At 43.0% G+C, this 17,960-nt stretch overlaps 2 protein-coding genes across 2 annotated transcripts; one reads left to right on the forward strand and one right to left on the reverse strand.

Annotated features, from left to right (window-relative positions):
* Nucleotides 1-2,794: 2,794 nt before the first annotated feature.
* zhx3a (zinc fingers and homeoboxes 3a) lies at nt 2,795-7,392 on the forward strand. Its single transcript, XM_068742852.1, has 2 exons — nt 2,795-5,430; nt 5,902-7,392. The coding sequence occupies exons 1-2, from the start codon at nt 2,795-2,797 to the stop codon at nt 5,933-5,935; spliced, it is 2,670 nt and encodes an 889-aa protein (XP_068598953.1). The 3' UTR covers nt 5,936-7,392.
* A 671-nt stretch (nt 7,393-8,063) lies between these two features.
* Nucleotides 8,064-17,840, reverse strand: top1a (DNA topoisomerase Ia). Its single transcript, XM_068742238.1, has 21 exons — nt 17,808-17,840; nt 17,273-17,297; nt 15,534-15,630; nt 15,138-15,258; nt 14,788-14,828; nt 14,598-14,690; nt 14,238-14,307; nt 14,053-14,144; nt 13,840-13,955; nt 13,638-13,759; nt 13,405-13,527; nt 11,614-11,801; nt 11,388-11,532; nt 10,959-11,102; nt 10,606-10,791; nt 10,453-10,521; nt 10,259-10,373; nt 10,009-10,136; nt 9,693-9,787; nt 9,458-9,607; nt 8,064-9,338 (listed from the first exon to the last, which is right to left on the reverse strand). Exons 1-21 carry the CDS (start codon nt 17,838-17,840, stop codon nt 9,236-9,238), a joined length of 2,256 nt encoding a protein of 751 aa, XP_068598339.1. The 3' UTR covers nt 8,064-9,235.
* Nucleotides 17,841-17,960: the final 120 nt, after the last annotated feature.

Raw genomic sequence — 17,960 nt, forward strand, 5'->3', positions numbered from 1 at the left:
CTGTGTATTGCATTTGCATGCAAGTGCGATGAGGATGAGATGAGCCTGCAGTTCCAAGATGCATTTAAAGGAACGTACAGACCTAGAATAAAGTGTAGCGGCATGCAAACGCAGACCCCCCCCCCCCCCCCCCGGCTGTCTTGATGCTGCATGTAACAAACGTAAAACATGCGGCTCACATCAGAGCACGGCAGTAAAACGCTCACCCCCGTCAGCAGTCTCTTCACCTTCACACGTACCTGCTTTATGTGAAACTAAAGAGGACCGGGACGCCGTGACCTGACCTGACCCGACACAGTTTTGCCATTCAGACATATTCTTGGCACCTCTGTAATAACTCCCATACTTTGAAATAACAATGCCTAAACACACAAAGAGCAGTTTACCTTTTGCAGACGACGATACTGAGCAGTCTGTGTTCTTTTGCATATTAATTGTTACTGCAGGCCAAGTTGAAAAACTGGTGTGGCGAGATGATAGATCCCGAGCGGCGAAGCGAATCTCACCCAGTGGATTCAGAATCCAGAAGGTGTGGATGGCCTTCATCTCAGCTGATGAGAGCGGAAGGATGGAATGTGATGTTTGTTTGTCCTTTTGACTGCTTCTATATAAACAGGCAGGGTTTGTTTATTTTGATGAAATTTTGCGAATAATATTTGAATATTTTAAATTATGGTTTTGGTTTCCTGACAACTGAACAATATTACGAGATAAGAATAAAATGTTTTGAACATTATGGCAGTATTTAAAAAAAAAAAGAAGAAATAAAATAGGCCAATCAAAGTAAAAATAACCCGACATGGATGACTGTTTCATTCCATCGCTATGCTCCATTGGATCCAGATCACAATCGAGAGCTGGAAAATTAAGATAGATATCAATAGGCAGTGTAAAAAGGCAGAGAGGGGTAGAGACACGGCGTTGTCACCAGTTTGTCATTGAGCGAAGGCAGATTCAGTCATCCGAGTGGATTTTGTGTGTCCGTGGGAGATAAATTGTAGCCTGAAACTGTTTTTCAGTGGGTAGAATTTAATGAAATTTCACACAAACTGTGGGGGTTAGGTTTAGAACCATTCATCTCATATTTAGGCACATTTGAATTTGGGTTATTTTCCTGTCATTCTGCTGTTACTCCACTCCGGATTGTGCCGTGGTATTCCATTAAAATTGCACCTCCCTCTCCTCCTGCTGTGGTTTGACAGTTTGGTGCAAATACAGGCTCTTGGTTTTTTTTTTCTCTCCACACTGAGGAAATTATTTTAGCTGCCATTTTTATGGAGGTATAAAACCAGTTGTGCAGTAAGACACCTTTGAGCAATCTTTAGTGAAATGATGTGTTTACGAACACTTCTGCCTTTGGGCTGCTGTGGTAAAAAAGACAAAATTATTCATCAATTCAAACCGGTAAAACTGAAGCGCCTCTGCACGACAACGTGTAATGAACTCATTGTCTCTGAATTTGCATTGTAAATTAATTCTTTTCAGTTCCTGAAAACAAAACACCCTCGACAGAAAACTGACATGCGTCTTAAGGCTTCTTAAAACTTGACTTCACTAAAAGTGGAAGAATTCGCATCTCCTTCCAAAATCCAGTGCGAAAAATCCACACTGGTCTTATAAAGCACACATTCTCTTGTCGATCAATTAGATAAATAATTTCCATCTGTAAAGATCCGGCATCTTTTCAGCCCCCCTGGTGAGATTTCCAACCAAGGACTTTTTAACCCGATCCCCTGGGATAAAGTTATGAATATCTCAACCCAAAAACATTTTTTCCATTGCCAGAAAATTATGTGCAGGGGATGAAGATCCGCCTTAAGATCTTCCTTTCCCAATTTTTTTTGCGGCCAGCCAAAGGAGGTGTATCGGGATTCCTTTGTCTTTCCGGACATCTGAATGGAATGGGGAATAAAAAAACAATACATTTAACACATGCTGTGGAAAGGCCCTGAAGGCGTACATTCTAGTCTGCAGTATTTATTGCAGGCTTTGTTAACACGACGCTTAGCTAAAAATAATTATTTGGACACGGCATCAATAATTAGAAAAAAAACAAACATATGGCAACAGTGAAGACAAACAACAAATATCCCCGGGATTAGACTGTCTTTTTTGGCTCTGTCAATTTTCATGCTCGTCTTTTCTGAATCCATAAAAAAAGAGACAGTTAGACTGAAGTCTGAAAATTCACCAAGTAAATAACCAGAACACTGACAGGCTGCATTGGGTTGTGTGTGCGTGCATGTGCTTGTTCCATTAATACATAAAAAAAATGTTTTTGTAGATTTTCTTGAAAAATGTGATTTTTAAACATTTACAAAATGACCTTTTGTTAAGAGCAAACCCCTCGACGCTTCCTTTATCGTTGTGCACTCCCACCTACACCAGAACCTCCTCTACATCCTTCTACAATCACGATATGTCATGGCTCAATGTTTAACGCATCAATGATACACCTGCTATCCAAATAAAACCGGTTTCTATGTGTCATTTAATATTCAGATGCCACAATGCTGTGTCTGTAGTCGTTAAATTAAAGATGGGCGGGGGGTTAAAGAAGTCTCATGCCTCCCTCTTTTTTATCCTCTTTTCTCACAGGTCTCTTGGAAGCCGTTAGACCTGTGCATGTAACCGGAGTCCTATAAAGTGGAAGAGGGCATGAAGCAACACTGTGATATATTGGCTGGTCCATGACACAAAACTATTTCCAACCCTCTCCACACTCCACCCACCCTCTGTTTTCATCACACAGGACAAGCAGTCACTCTCAGACCCATCGATACAAAGATCCGCAATGGCCAGCAAGAGGAAATCCACTGTACCCTGCATGATTCCATCCAAGTCCAAACATGTGCGTGAGGAAATCATACTGGGCTCGTTACCAGAACTCCTACCAACTATTCCAGAAGATAGCATACTCAGCATCTCTGGAGAAGAGTCTAGCCATCTCTCTCGCAGCTCCTCCAAATCTGAAATTGGCATCGAGATGCAGAAAGTTGGTTCATACCGCTGTCCAAACTGCCGTTTTGAGTCCAGAGATCTAAACTACTTTTTGGATCACATGCACAACTGCCACTTAGACTTCAGGGCCCAACCCACCTTCTACTGCCTGGACTGCGGGCTGTCCGTCGTCCGCTTTGAGGCTCTGGCTCTGCATAATGCCAACGCCCACCCGAAGATAATGGAGGGCTTGGTCACTGCCTCCTTAACTGTTAACAAGAGAGATGGAATAACAACAGTGGAGCAAAGCCTCTTTACGGATAGTGGAGAAGACTACAAAGAATCTGGGATCTCCCTCACCAAAACGCCGATTGCAAAAATGATGAAAGGCAAGGCGGAGCACAAAAAGATTGTGGTTTCTCACACCGTAGAGGTACGGAAGATAGACACTGGAAAGGATGTAGACCCCAGCATGCTGACACATGTGCCTGAACTCCAAAACGGGGCTCCCCGTGTTCCTGCTGCCCCAGCTATGCCGAGGACCGCTGTAACTCATGTGATTGCAACGACAGCGTCCAACCAAGTCTTTCACCAGCACAATCCCTCCCTTTACTCTCCCTCCTCCTCTGATTCCAACAAAGACCTTCCAAAGGTGATGATCCCTCTCAGCAGCATCCCCACCTACGATGCAGCCATGGACACCAGCAGCTTTCTGAAAACATCCTTTGGCAAGTTCCCCTATCCGACCAAAGCCGAGCTCTGCTACCTGACTGTGGTCTCAGAGTTCCCCGAGGAGCAGATCAAACTGTGGTTCACGGCCCAAAGGCTCAAACAGGGCATAAGTTGGTCTCCTGAGGAGATTGAAGAGGCCAGGAGAAAGATGTTCAACACGGTGTTTCAGGGCGGAGCACCCCAGAAGCAACCAGCTACACCGCGACCTGTCAATCATATCGTAACCCACCACACTGTCACTGCGCACCCAGGCTTAAAAGGAACAAACTTTCAGTTGGCCAAAGTTCCCTACAGCAGTATGAAGATGAGGCCTGTTGGTCTCTTCGGCACTCAGGCAAGCATGTCAAACAACCCTCACGTCACCAGGGTCTCATATTCCACTCCAATGGTCCCCCCAGAGTTTCCAGCCGCAGTCAGAACAACAAAGGTACAGACCAAGAATAATCAATCCACTGTGGAGCCAGACAAGAGCAACGGCCTCGGCCTGGACACGACTGGAAGCAAAGGTTGTGTCGGTAGCACCAGCAGCAGTCGAAGCAGCAGCAGCAGCAGTTGCAGTAGTAACAGCAGCATCAGCAGCTATTCCAGCAGCAGTAATGGTGGCGAGACTGTCACTAGGAAACTGGTGCATAACAGCAGCCCCATCAACAGCGTTGCCACTCGCTCTGCCGACGGGAGCAATAATGATACGCACTGTGTTACTGACACCAACAGGAAAGCGAATGTGAAAAGCAACGCTTTGCCTGTTGGGTTGGACAGTTCAAGTAGTACCAAGAGCCAAGCGATCATCACTAACACCAGCAAATCCAATATCACCCGTAACAACCATAGCAGCGGCGTCAACAATCCACAGGAGCAGGGCCAAGTCACACAGCCAGAAGACGAACGCAACGGCGGTGTTGATACTGCGTGCAATGACAGCGTCGCCAACCTGAACCACGCCAGCAAATCGCCAACCGAAAGCACCAGCGCGACTGCCGTGACAAAAAGCGTGTCATCCATTTTAGACGAGGCCAAAGGCAACGAGGACTCTCCTATGAAAGGCATGTCAATCTTACAGCAGCTCATCAAGGACGAGGACAGAAGATGCACAGAGCTGAAAGTCGACCCCATCAAGATCAGCTTCAAGAGGCTGAAGATGAGTGAAACGGAGATCACGTCTAAGGGTCATCAAGGACAGAACTCTGAGAATGCCAAGACGTCTGCATCTCAGTCATGTTTGCTGCCACCCTGGGGCAACAAGACCCCCGAGCAGCTACTTGTTCTTCGCAAGGTTTTCTCCAGCACCCGCTGGCCCAGCAGTCAACAGTATGAAGACTTAAGTTTCCAGACTGGCCTTCCCAAGTCGGAGGTGGTGCGCTGGTTCAGCGACAGCCGGTACACCCACAAAAATGGCCAGCTGAAGTGGCTGGAGAGATACCAACGGCCACCTGCTGATTCAGAGGAGGCAAGGGGCCACGGAGGCGCTGAAGCTGAATCTCCCAAGGACTCTCCAGTGGCAAAAAAGAAACTTGTTGAGCGAGACATTAACCCTGAAGGAGAAGCGGGGCTGAACTCGGGGCAGCGGGTTTTGTGGCAGGATTCATACTCCCCGCTGCTGGGTCTGATGGGGGCCAAGGGGAGCAGTGACAGAGGAAGAGCTGAGGAGTCAGAGCAGCCAGGCATATTGCAGGATCCCTGGTCAGAGCGAGGAGAGGAGCACCAGCAGCCGGCGGCTACACAGTCTCTCATTGAACAGCAGCCAGGTACTCAAGCCAGGTACTTCACTCATCCTCTTCGAGTTTGAACTTGTGATGAAAGCATCTCAAGGAAGATGCCCATCACTCACGCGCCATGTACAATTTATCAATCAGGGAGACAGAAGCAATATCCGCCCGGTGGGGTGGCGAATGCTCGACAGCTTGTTTGTAGCCATTGCTGCGTGACGTACAGTTTAAAGGAGGCAGGAGAAGCGGGCACAGGTACTCCTGCTGAGCAGTTTATTCAAGCAATCAGGTCTGAGCTATAACAAGCTATTTTTGGATACGTCGGAGTCTAGGTCTTTGAATTATATATTGAGAGCGCATGCTAATATATGTGAATAAATCATGCCGATTGTCTTTTGTAAGGTGGATTTACGCGAGGTAATTCAAACCGTGCACAGAACCTCGTCTACGACTGTAGCACCACACAACAGGAACTTTCCAATGCCATCCTCTCAATTTCCTCTTGTTGTCTTGCTACCGATAGGGATCGCCTGAGGATGGAGCTGCTGGAGGTGTGATGAAGCAGGTCCAAATATCACCGGAGGAACGGCATGATTAAAGGCCGACTTGCACCCCTGGCCGTGGTCTAAACCGAGTGTTCATAATGACAGCAGATGTGATTGTAGCTGGACAGTTGGACTCTGACTGTAACTGTGAATACCCACCTCTCCTCCTCCTCCTCCTCCTCTTCCATCTGCCATCACTTCCTGCCATCGTGAAAAGAAAGAACTTCTCACCTTTGAGTCCTGTGATGTTTAAGCCTTTCATGCTTCTTTTGTGGTTGGTGTGGGGAGGGTGCACAACGAGGTCAGTGCGAGGGATCAAAAGAAAAGAAAGTGGAAAAGGCGCACACTGACTGGAAAACTGACTTGAATGAGGGGAGATGGGATATGGCTGAAAGATTATGTTTTGGGGTCGGAGGGAGAAATATATATGATTGAAACTGCACTATAAGAGAGGGTTTTTACTGACTGGATAAATAAAAGATGAGTCATGGAAATGTTATTGTTGGCTTTGTGATATTTTTTACTTTTAGCAACCAGTACTTCAGCACTGCCTTGAATTTTACTTTTCTGTTGTTTTGTTTTTTCCCCAATTCTATTTACTCTTCTATAGTCACTGTAAGTCCAGATGCAATCAAAACATGGTTTATTTAGATCTGTGTAAGTGTTTGTGATCACTTTGCTGTTCAGCTACACGCAAGAGACTATATACAATGCACTAATGAAGACAGCAATGCTAAAAACCACACTGCCCAACAGTAAAGGTATTGACAGCTCTGTGAAGATCAATACACTACACTGCCCTGCAAACTGAACAGAGAAGCCTGTCACGCTAACGTTGCCTTACTCAGCTCTGTCCATGTGTTTATATGACCTGTCTGTTCATCACCTTGCTTTCCAGCTACTCTTCTTATAAAAAAAAAAAAGATAAGAAAACACATGCCAATGCATCAATGGTCACTATTGGTCTTTATCTGTGAATAAAATCTTGTGCTGCTTTCTGTACACTCGGAGATGTTTATCTAAGCTGTAATTGTAACTATTATTGTTACTGGCAAAATGTTGTTTCAAGCAAAATTATCAATTTGATCCCGAGACACTGACAGAGTGAGATATTGTGCTAGCTAGAGAGCCAAATGGGGAGACATTTGCTCTCCTCTGAATTTTATTGTCTTTATATAAACGCAGTCACTACCATGAATCCTATTAAGCTGCATCTTTGTCAAGCTGCTAAGAGCTAAGAACGGTGCTATACCATCCAAAGTGAAATTGGAGGTCGATCTCCTACCAGCAGTGTATGCACTTGTGTCGAATGTTGCAAATTTATTTTGGTTCGCGATAAATGGAATCTGGACTTACGGTGTTATGATCACTTTAAAAAGAAAATAAGATTTTTATGAAATAATCTGATCATAAAGCTCTGTTGTATCATCCTTTCTACACTTCTGAAACTTTACAGAATAAACTGAATACTCACTAAGCAGCGACGCCTCATTATTTGCTCAGCACTTTGCACCCGGGGGGGGGGGAGAGAGAATATGAATTGGACCTTGGATGCAAGACAAAAACTTTAATGTGATGCCATCAGGTTGAGCACTGCTGGGATTGAAGAGATGCATACAGCCTCACCTGCTGGTAGGCAGCCGGCAGCGCAGTTGGCCAGGCCGGAACGATGGGGGAAACTCTTCCTTGGTAGGCAGCTTTTTGAACTGTGGCGTCTGATGGGCGAAGCTTTGTCTCTCGTTTCATTTGCAGATGGCAACCAGGCCTCAACTCCGCAGTGAAGAATGTGTGCTGTGGGTGGAGGCCTGCCACACGCTGAGATTGTCTTGTGCCTTCTGCAAAAGATCTCAAGTCATGTTATGGTTTATTGAATACAGTGATCCATTCTTTGAGGTTTTAATAAAATTGTACTGAGCTGGCCTTCATTAGGTTTCACAAGAGAATATGTGTTTGGCAAAAATCAGTCGTCATAAATGTGGTAAGACCGTTTCTATGGTTGCAAAGTAAAAATTAAAAAAAGCAGCTGTGCTACTTTAAGGTCTTTGGAAATGGGGTCTCAAAAAAGACAAGTCCTTCAGTATCCCTCAGACATGCATTTTTGAACAAAATCACAGGTACACAAGAACATTTACTTGTAGGGATTTATTCATTTTTAAAGCTACAATGAGATAAAACTCAATGAAAGCATGATCAAAGGCTATGACAGAAGGTAAAACAGGAGTAGAATGCTGACTTTACAGCTACTTACATCAATGTTCCTATCATATGTGGCATAAAATGAACCTATAATTCACATGAAATGTTACATTATCCGTAATCTTTACATAATTAAAAACTGCCGAAATTTTAACTGATTGGTGATTTTTTTGGCAAAGTCGATATTACTCACATAATCTTCTGGGAATAAAAACGCTCCATTTTACGGACTTTAAATACATCATCATAGCATTATCTTCAAGTAACAGATACTGGGGGTCTCATGTTTCAGAACAATTATTAAATTAATTAAAAATCAAATGTAGATGGGGCTATGTAGAGAGATTCAGAGGATGCTAGCAACTTAAAAGGATAAAAATGACTGCTTCACATTTACACTGAAAAACAAGTCCCTGATGGAGGCTTTAAAACAATGCATTCACATTCTGCTTGCTTTAAGTAAATATTGACATGGTTGCAGTATTTCCCCTCGACTGCCCAGACATCCTCTTTCTTGCTCAACACCACATTATAGTCCAGTTTAAAATATTCAACCCGCTTCCACTGTGGAGCCCCTCATTCACACAGTCACGCGTGCACACATCTCAAAAGTCGAGCTCGTACTTCCATTTCCTCAAAAGGCGCGTGGGTGTAGTTAAGGAATTATTTGATTTAACTTTGTCTAGCAAAATATAGAATTCATTAATACATGTGAGGGATAAAAAACATTGCAAGTGAACAGATAAAATAAAATACAATGCATTTCGTTTCTGCTGAATACAGTAGATATAGACCACAGAGTTCAAAGTTCAGACGTTTTTGCAAATGACGGGGACAAAGACAAAGGAGTCATCCAATTACTGGGACCGAGTCTTGATGCTCAGTTGTGGGTATAGTTCAGCCTTGATGCCTGATCTCAGATCAGATTTTTAGACTACCCAAATCACCTTGCTGCCCCCTTCATTATGGCCTCATCTTGTCTTACCATGTCGCTGCGGTTTTTCTGCTCAAACGGTCTGAAGTTCCTGGTCAGGTCATCATCGAGCAAAATTCAGTTAAGCTAAAACAAATGTATCCAATTTAAAAAAAGGTACGGGATAAAACCACAAACTGGATTTAAAATTCAAAGTCGTCATCTGCCATGTCGATCGCCCAGGCAAATTTTTCACGCTGGGTTTTGTTGTAGATCTTCTCGACAGGAATGTTGCACTTCTTACACCTGGGAGACCAAAAAACAAAGATATTTAGACATAGAAAGTCAAATTGTTTGTTCACGGTCTTAACTTATATACCCACTTCTATAACATCAGACAGTTTTCTTTCTCCAGAACTTCTTACCATGCCACAGAGATGCGAGGATCCAGATAGTTGAGTTTAGAAGTACCGAGTGCAATCTGCTTGTTCTCTTCGCGATCGGTCGCCTGCACCTCCAGCTTCATCAGCTGCTCTTCTATCCTCTGAACCGCCTTCTTCTTGGCCTCCACAGCTCTACAGAACCAACAGCAGATAAAGTTACAAACGTGTTGAACGGGGAGAGGAATCCCTCATCTGTAACCAACTGGTATATACTTACTTTCTGGATCTTTCGTCTCTCCGTACTTTGGCATCAGCCTTGGCGCTCTTCAGTTCTCGTTTGGCGTCGGAAAGCTGGCCCCTTTTAGCATCAATCTAAGATAAACAGTTTCTGAATGTAGCTTCTTAGCGCAAGGATCAAAACCTGACAGGACATAATCAAGTACCAAGATACTCGTTTTAATTTAGCGTTACTAATTCTACATTTGCACATATAGGGAGCTTAAATGCTTCTCTCGTCAGTGAAAAGCGTGAATATCACCTATAATTGAAAAGAGGCCGTCAGGCTTAGACAAAGAGCAGGGCGCTCAGATCACCTTTGCCTGCAGGTTCTGCATCGACTTCTCAAATGTCTTCGGTGGAGCCCTCTGATGGTTACACAGGATGGCTACGGCCCTGTTGGCCCGGTTGTAGGACAAGATCTTTGCTGGAATGTTGTCCTCCGCTAGGCAGGGACAATGAGTACAATCATTTAAACACTAGTCACACCCAAATGAAAACTTTTAATATCAAGTAACCGTGCCATCGGCATGGAACTTGATGAAGTAACTGTCGGGGGAGCCGTACCACTTGTCAACACCTTCAGCTGCTGTTGCAGTGTGATTGAAGCATTGTAGGTACGGAAGACTTTGGCTGTCAAACCATCCATCAACTCCTGAAGGTGCTTGTTCAGAACGGATGTCTAGGCGGAGAACACTCGCTAGAAACCAACGGATTCACCAGAACTTCCTGATTCCATAAACGGGTCACGTTTTGCTTACATTCAGGCGATCAAACAGGTCATCTTCGGGGTCCTTGTTCTCCATGAACAACTGAAGGTTCTTAAACACCTACGACAGGCAGAACACACAAATACTTAGGAACCATACAAAAAATAATAGTAGAATAAAATCAGACAGACAATGCCTCCTTACCCTTTTCTCCACAGGGACCTTGTTATAGTAACGGATGGAGTCTTTACCCAAAAAGTCAAACTCCACCACAAACTCTTGACCATCGTTCTCTGGGTACAGCTTGATGTGTTCAACCCTGAGGGAGCAGCAGCCGACGGTGTCCGCCGTCTCGCCTTCCTCCTTCTCGTTACCCGCTCTCAGAGCCAGCTAGAGGACATCAGGGTTGAAGCAGACTTACGTTACCCCTCGCTGCAGCCGATGTTTAAGCACCAACAGAAACCCACTTAGAAATTAGCCAGTTAAAAAGCAACTACACTAAATTTAACCTCCACTTGAGTTCACACACCAAAATCAATAATGATTATGCATGTCACCTTGTCAATGAAGTAGAGCGCCACAGCCCTCTGTCGGATCCTCATCTCCTTAGACTTCCAGTCTTCACGGTACTGCGTTCTAATGCGGTCCACACACTTTTTCAGCCTACGAGCCGTTTCATACTTCTGCCAATCTTTTTCTCCCTGCAGACAACAGCATGGAGGAACGAATTAGAAGAGGAAACATTTGCGTCAAACATATGGTCAGTCCGTGGCAAACAAAATACTTCCACACACACACGTTGCATCACAGCCTACCTTACCTGAATCAAAGCCAACAGGATGTGTGTAAAGATTACGTAATTATCAATAACTGGAAATGAAAAGAAGCACTGCCAAAATCTAAATGTCCAACTCTTATTTTTATAGTATCTGGTATCTGGTTTCAGAGCCCTTAAAACTAGGTCAATACATTCCCCATCTGTCTACCTTGATCCGAGAGCTGGGATTCAGCATGATGTACTTGATGGAGCCTTGAATGTTCTCCGTCCACGACACCAACCAAGTCACCTTGTTGTCATGACGAACCTCCTTCCACTTAGTACCTGGTGGAGGCTGGGGGTGTTTGGAGTCCCTATGAGGAGCACATTCAAGGTTTACCTTCCTAAAAGTTCACCCGAATCAGGAGAAAAACAACCAAAAAACTTTCACTCACTTGCTGCAGTTAATGATAATATCCCGAGGCCTGCTGCGACGCTTGAGCATACCCATCTTCGGATGGTCTCCACGGCCACGGAACAGGCCTGGGGGCTCAATGCGGAAATTAGCAATACGTTCTCGGTGGTTGTCCATGATGCAGAAGCCGTACTCCTGCAGAATACGCTCGTTCTCCTCTTTTAATTTCTATAAACAGAGTGGAAACTTCACATCACACATTGCCTCTGAGTCAATACTTTGAGCCAGGACATTTAACTCACAATCCATCCACCGATCACAATGGGAGCAGAATATTAACACGTTTGTTCAAGTTTGTCCAGATTCCAAATGCGAGATTTATAAACGAGCAGCAACAGAATCTCCTATTACGGTAAATCTAACGTAATCTCTTTTAACACAGACACTTTGCCAACAACTCATACTCCAAGAAGATTGTTTTCGACACCGCCATTAAAAGGATACACCTGAAAAACCCTGCCGATGAGGACCGGTCAGCCGGGCAGTGGCTTTATTGCATTTCATCTGTATGGAAAAAGTTCCACCACAGCAAAGGGCAACAATCAGCCTATGCTTGATGAACTACTGAATTAACGTTGGACATCAGTTTTTAATGTTCAAAGTTCACGGTTCATGAAGTTTTTATATACACAATGAATATCTGAAAACAAATTTTACTTTGTTCTGTGCCGACCTTTTAACTCTCGAAGATTGATTAGATTACCGTTTATCTATTTCCATCAATTTTATCACGACATACCAACAAGGTACACTCAAGGTACGAGGTTCATTACACACATACTGATATATTTCAAACATTCATTTCGACAATCATAACTGCCAACTAATGAAAATCCCAAATTCAATGTCTCATAAAATCAGAATATCAAAACCAATACAAGAAAGGCATTTTTGGAAATGTTGGGCAACTGAAAACTACGAGCATGTACAGCACTCTGTACTTAGTTGGGGATCCTTCTGCCTGAATTACTGCGGTGCGGCATGGAGTCGGTCCGTCTGTGACGCTGCTCAGGTGTTCAGAGAGCCCAGGTTGCTCCGATAGTGGCCTTCAGCTCTCCTGCATTGTTGGGTCTGGCATATCACATCTTCCTCTTAAGGCCAGGCGAGTTTGCTGGCCGATTAAGAACAGGGCTACCATGGTGCTTAAACCAGGTACTGGTAGCTTTGGCACCGCGTGCAGGTGCCAAGTCCTGTTGGAAAATGAAATCTGCACCTCCATAAAGTTGGTCAGCAGCAGGAAGCAGGAAGTGCTCTACAACTTCCTGGTGGACGGCAGCGTTGACCTTGGACCTCAGGAAACACAGTGGACCAACACCAGCAGATGACATGGCATCCCAAACGGAATATAACATACAAGTTACTTTTTAATGGCATTACTGAACGAAAATAAACTTTCATTATATTCTATTTCTATTACCTGTATTGTCGATGTACTCCGCTCTTACTGGCGAGCCAAATCACTTACAAAATATTGCTGGCAGGCTAGCTCGTATCTCGGAACACTCGCATGCCGTGGTATTTACTGTACTCTGAGATATGTCGTGGCTTAACGGAGAAACGCATTCATATCCTTTGTGTGGGATCAGGAAATGCTGAGAAAGGATGAAGGACTGCTGGGGATGACCACCGTTTTAATAAATACTAGATTAACTACGCATTTAAAAATAGGCACTGGCATCTCATGGTTGATATTAGATCTTGTACTACATATCCAGTTTTGACAATACAAAACAAGATCAGATGTAGTGCCCACCCAAGTTTACTAACTAACCAGTTTCTGCTCTTTTGTCTTGTTCTTTCTGGCTTCAGACTGGGCGTTGAAGTATTCGCCCATCTCTGTGAAGTCACACTTCTTCAGGTCAGTGATCTTCGCCCTTTCCTCCGGAGTCATTTCCTGCAGCACCAAAATGTGTTATAAAAAATAAACAGGCATCTTTGCACAAATCGCAAGGCCACATTTTTTGACATGCATAATAATCGTAAACAGGTGACAGATTCCTCTACCTTCCTCCAATCTTTGAAGAAGTTTTTACGGAAGATGTCCTTTGAAGTGTACTCGTGGTCCAGCATTTTAGCAAAGAAAGTCGCTACCTCCTCCGCTTCTGTCCTGAGCTTCATGTGCTTACCTATGCAAAAATAGGCGTTTTATTATTACATGATTCTACGGTAAAACCAGATATTAAACTAATGGCAGATGAGCTCTTACCATCATAATAAAATTTAACTTTGTCAGGAAGAGGCTCATAAGGTGGTGCAAAAACTGGTCCTTTGTGTTCCAGAAACTTCCATTTGACGCCATCCGTGTATCTCTCCTCTTCCCACCTGAAATCGACCACAAAATAAGCCGTTTAAATATATCAGGCTGCGCAGACGACCACGTAGCCACACTGCATCTACAGATGGCAGATAAAGAACTCACCATTTCCACTTCTCCTCAGGCTCTTTCTTTGCTTTCTTTTTTCCATCAGCAACTTTTCCTTTTTTGTCTTTTGTTTTTTTTGATTTAACATCCTAGAACCAATCAAAAACATTATCCAAGTTCATTCTAATGCTTAGAGGAGGGGGGGGGGGGTAAACAAGTAGTCATTAGAAGCCATTTCTCACCTCATCTAGTTGTCTTTTCTTGGCCTTTGTATCATTTTCTAACTTTATTTTCTTGGGCTTGATATCGTAACTGAAAAAACAGCGGTACAAATTTAATGGACAAACTACACAAAACACAATGTGATAATATGACAGAGACACGAGCATCAAGTTGCATAAGGGCCCGCTTTAAAATGTCTTCTTATCAGGATTAATCAGCCTTGCTATGAAAATTAAGGATGCTTATTCTATTCATGCTGAGTTTTGCGGCCCAAGATCAGCCAGACAAGCGTTGTCCACCAGCGCTCCATTTTCATCAGCCGAGAATATCTTCCTTCCCCACACTGAACTAGGGCCTCTTCGCACTCCAAAGCCACTCACTCATTATCGTCATTGCTTTCTCTTTTTAGGGACTTCTCATGTTTCGGTGAGAAGTAACTATTATCCTCAGGTTCAGACTTCACGTGTGGAAGGCTGCAAATGACAAAAGAAACATAACTTATCAAAATCAGCAGACATCTGCCGGTAGCCCCAACATACCAGTCACGATAAACATGGAGCCAGTACTTACCTGGAAAAACCATTTTCCTTTTTGATTTTACCGTCATTGGACTTCACCTGAAACATTTACACCAAGAATGTAAAACATAGTAAATAGGAAGAGCACGGGATCATCAACATGCCCAGACAAAAGCTCATGAACAACCGTTGCCAAGTATTGTGATGGTTAATCATGAAATGACGGACTTTGTTTATTATACCCATAACAAAGAGGCTCCAACAACTGTGCACTAAAACATGGCTGATCAACGAACGCAGATATCACAGAGCTTACAAAACACAAAAAAATGGACATGCCAACTTCAATACATGCACGGGATAATTCCAGTCGTTTCATGAATTATCGGCACAGAAGTTCACCTTGTCTTCCTTCCTTTTCTCCTTGTGCTTGTCCTTGATTTTGTCTGTGCTACCATCTTTGTGCTTCATCTTTTCCTTCTCCTTGTCTCTGTGTTTTTTGTCTGAGGAGTCCTTGTGAGCACTGGAGTTAAACAAAATTATTTTTAGGCAACTCCAACTATATGTGGAATGTCTGTGCAGACAGCAATTGTACGTACAGTTATCGTATTTTATGTAAACTGGGAAAACACTACTATAAAAATAAAATATTCCACTGAAATGTAACATTTCATAAATGTTTTTTGTGCTGCCATCACCTTCAAATCCAACCAAAGGGTTTCTACTAAACTCAGGGCATAATTAGACATATAAAGGGGGTTGATAACCTGTTTTATAGTTTTAAATTACAGATCGTACCTGTTGCCATGCTTTGATTTTTCCCGTTCCTTGTCTTTCTTGTGGTCTTTGTGTTTGTGTTCCTTCTCCTTATATTTGTCTTTATGCTTGTGAGAATCTGAAGAAGCAGAAACACATTCAATAATGGGTACGGTTGCTGTTTAACTGAAGGCAAAACCTTGACTTTCATACATAAATTACAATGGTGAACACTGCAACCCCGTTTAACATGTGCTCAACCATAAACTGATCGATACGGTCGATTTCTGAACATGCATCATGATCTAATTATCGTACAGTGTCGAGATGGAAAGTAAGCCGCTTCACAGCACTGCATCTGAAACATCTGACGGGTTGAAACATGCTTCTGAACAAGACAGGCCTTCTACTCTCGTTCCATAAGTTATCAAAATTAACGCCCTATATGGCAAGCATTGTAAAAAAAAAAAAAAAAAGAACAAATAAAACTGGTAGGCTAAGAGCTAAGATGTCTGGATATAAATAAAGTTCCTGATATAATAGGGTAGACATAAAAGTGAACTGAAGTTTAAGCAGGCATGCAAACCCAAACTAGAAGACTTGAGTTTTGCCTTAGTAGTTCCATTCATCGCTTAAAACAAGTCTTTCATATCATTAAAAGGACACGATTTGATCCATCTTCTCATATCTAAACCTGTCATTGAGCAATAAGATTCATTTTGATTACCGGTAATCCAGTTAACCAACAGAACCTCAGATTATAGTTCACGGCCAAATAGCAAACGCATCATGGATGATAATCAAAACTACATAAATAAAATACAATACAGACCGGTCAACAATTAAGAAGCCTGCATAAACGCTAACCTAAATTGATCAAACAGTTTAATACCACTGATTACCATTTAAGTAAATATCACTCCCAGTTAAACGTTGCTCTTCATTCACAAAAGAAAAGTAAATACGCAGACAGCCACAACAATGTTTTATAACAATGTGGATTCACAAAAAAGTTAATGTGTACTTGTTATTAATCTTTGAGACACTGTTGAAATATTCTGAAGATTGTCCTAGATCTTTTTTTTTTTTAGCTTTTGCATATGTCCTAGGGGGAAAGCTGTGCTTAGAAAGTTTCAAAAACATGTAGAAATGTAGTTTACCATAACAGTAATATAATTTTATTTAACATTTAATGATCTATTAGTGTTGTAGTTGCGGTGCCGGTCTTCAACCTCACTTGGGAGAAATGTAAATCCACTACAATTAAAATTTAGCAAAGAAAAGCGTTCCAGACTATCCATTTGCCTAAAACAGAGTCCCATTCACAATACTGGATCTTCATAAATGCAAAAAGCCTTAACACTTCTCCTCCACACAGCCAGCTACACATTACAGGCTGCTCCAGCTTGCAGTACAGTCAGGCCGCTTCACCGAAAAAGAAAATGGCGCAGAGACTAAGTCCTCAACCCCCAAACCCTTACTTTCAGGTGGGAAATTCGGTATTTTAAGCGAAACAACAACTAATTCTAATGCGCCAAACGGATAAAACACCTCCAGATGTGTGTCAATAATTATTGGAATCGAGAAACCGCCAATCGGAAGAGCTTTAATTTTACCTCCCTTTTGAACAATAGGTGCCTGTGAGTGAGACAGAGGACTTAGTCTCTGGACGCCATTTCTGTCCTATACTGAGAACTAACGTTAGCGCGACGCTACATGAAGCTAAGCCAGAATTAGAGACAAATGATCTAAAACCTGTTAGCTTTATGACATAAACTCACCATTGAACCGAGATCCACCGTCAACCTGAAAAATCAAACAGATAAACATTAAATTTCGCAGCAGCTAACTGACTGGCTAACTAACTTTGAACTTGCTGGATGGCCAAGCGACAGTTCATTAGCTTCCATGCTAGCTGGGCTATATTGCTATGCTACCTATGCTACACTGGCTAGTAATACGGTTTGACTGGCACCAAAGTCACTACGGCTTTCACTGGCCAGAGCTAAATGCTAACGCCAAATACATGCATCTTTAACACACTTTGCTCTTCACCTCACCACTATCTACACAAAACGGAATACTAACCATTTCCCATTTTTCCATGACACTAAAAATATGCATGAGATGGATCATGCCAAGTCGCTGTTAACAACAAATCGAGTTGGCTTACAACCACACTCGGCTAACGGGCGCTAGCATTGGCTAATCATGTTAGCTAGCTAAGCTACCTTGTCAAACCAAGCAAATAAAGGTATCAATAAATTGTACCCAAAAAACACCAGCGGTGACATTTCACGGTATTTTCAACATTACCTGGTCCTCACTGTGGGAATGGTCCCCACTCATTTCCTTAACGTTATTTGACTGAAAAACCAAAAATGAGAAACGTGTAACGCTTGACACCGGCGAGGAGATGCGGCCCGGCCAGAATGAAGAAAAGGCCCAGACGTAGGAGAGAAGAAGTCC

Source organism: Brachionichthys hirsutus, chromosome 8, assembly GCF_040956055.1.
Source record: "Brachionichthys hirsutus isolate HB-005 chromosome 8, CSIRO-AGI_Bhir_v1, whole genome shotgun sequence".
Classification (NCBI taxonomy): domain Eukaryota; kingdom Metazoa; phylum Chordata; class Actinopteri; order Lophiiformes; family Brachionichthyidae; genus Brachionichthys; species Brachionichthys hirsutus.

Coding starts and splice junctions, on each gene's coding strand:
- zhx3a (XM_068742852.1), top strand. CDS start 2,795: ATGGCCAGCAAGAGGAAATCCACTGTACCCTGCATGATTCCATCCAAG. Junction 5,431..5,901: donor CAGCCAGGTACTCAAGCCAG/GTACTTCACTCA, acceptor TGCTACCGATAG/GGATCGCCTGAGGATGGAGC.
- top1a (XM_068742238.1), bottom strand. CDS start 17,840: ATGAGTGGGGACCATTCCCACAGTGAGGACCAG. Junction 17,298..17,807: donor ATTCCCACAGTGAGGACCAG/GTAATGTTGAAA, acceptor TTGATTTTTCAG/GTTGACGGTGGATCTCGGTT. Junction 9,339..9,457: donor CCTCGCATCTCTGTGGCATG/GTAAGAAGTTCT, acceptor TTGGTCTCCCAG/GTGTAAGAAGTGCAACATTC.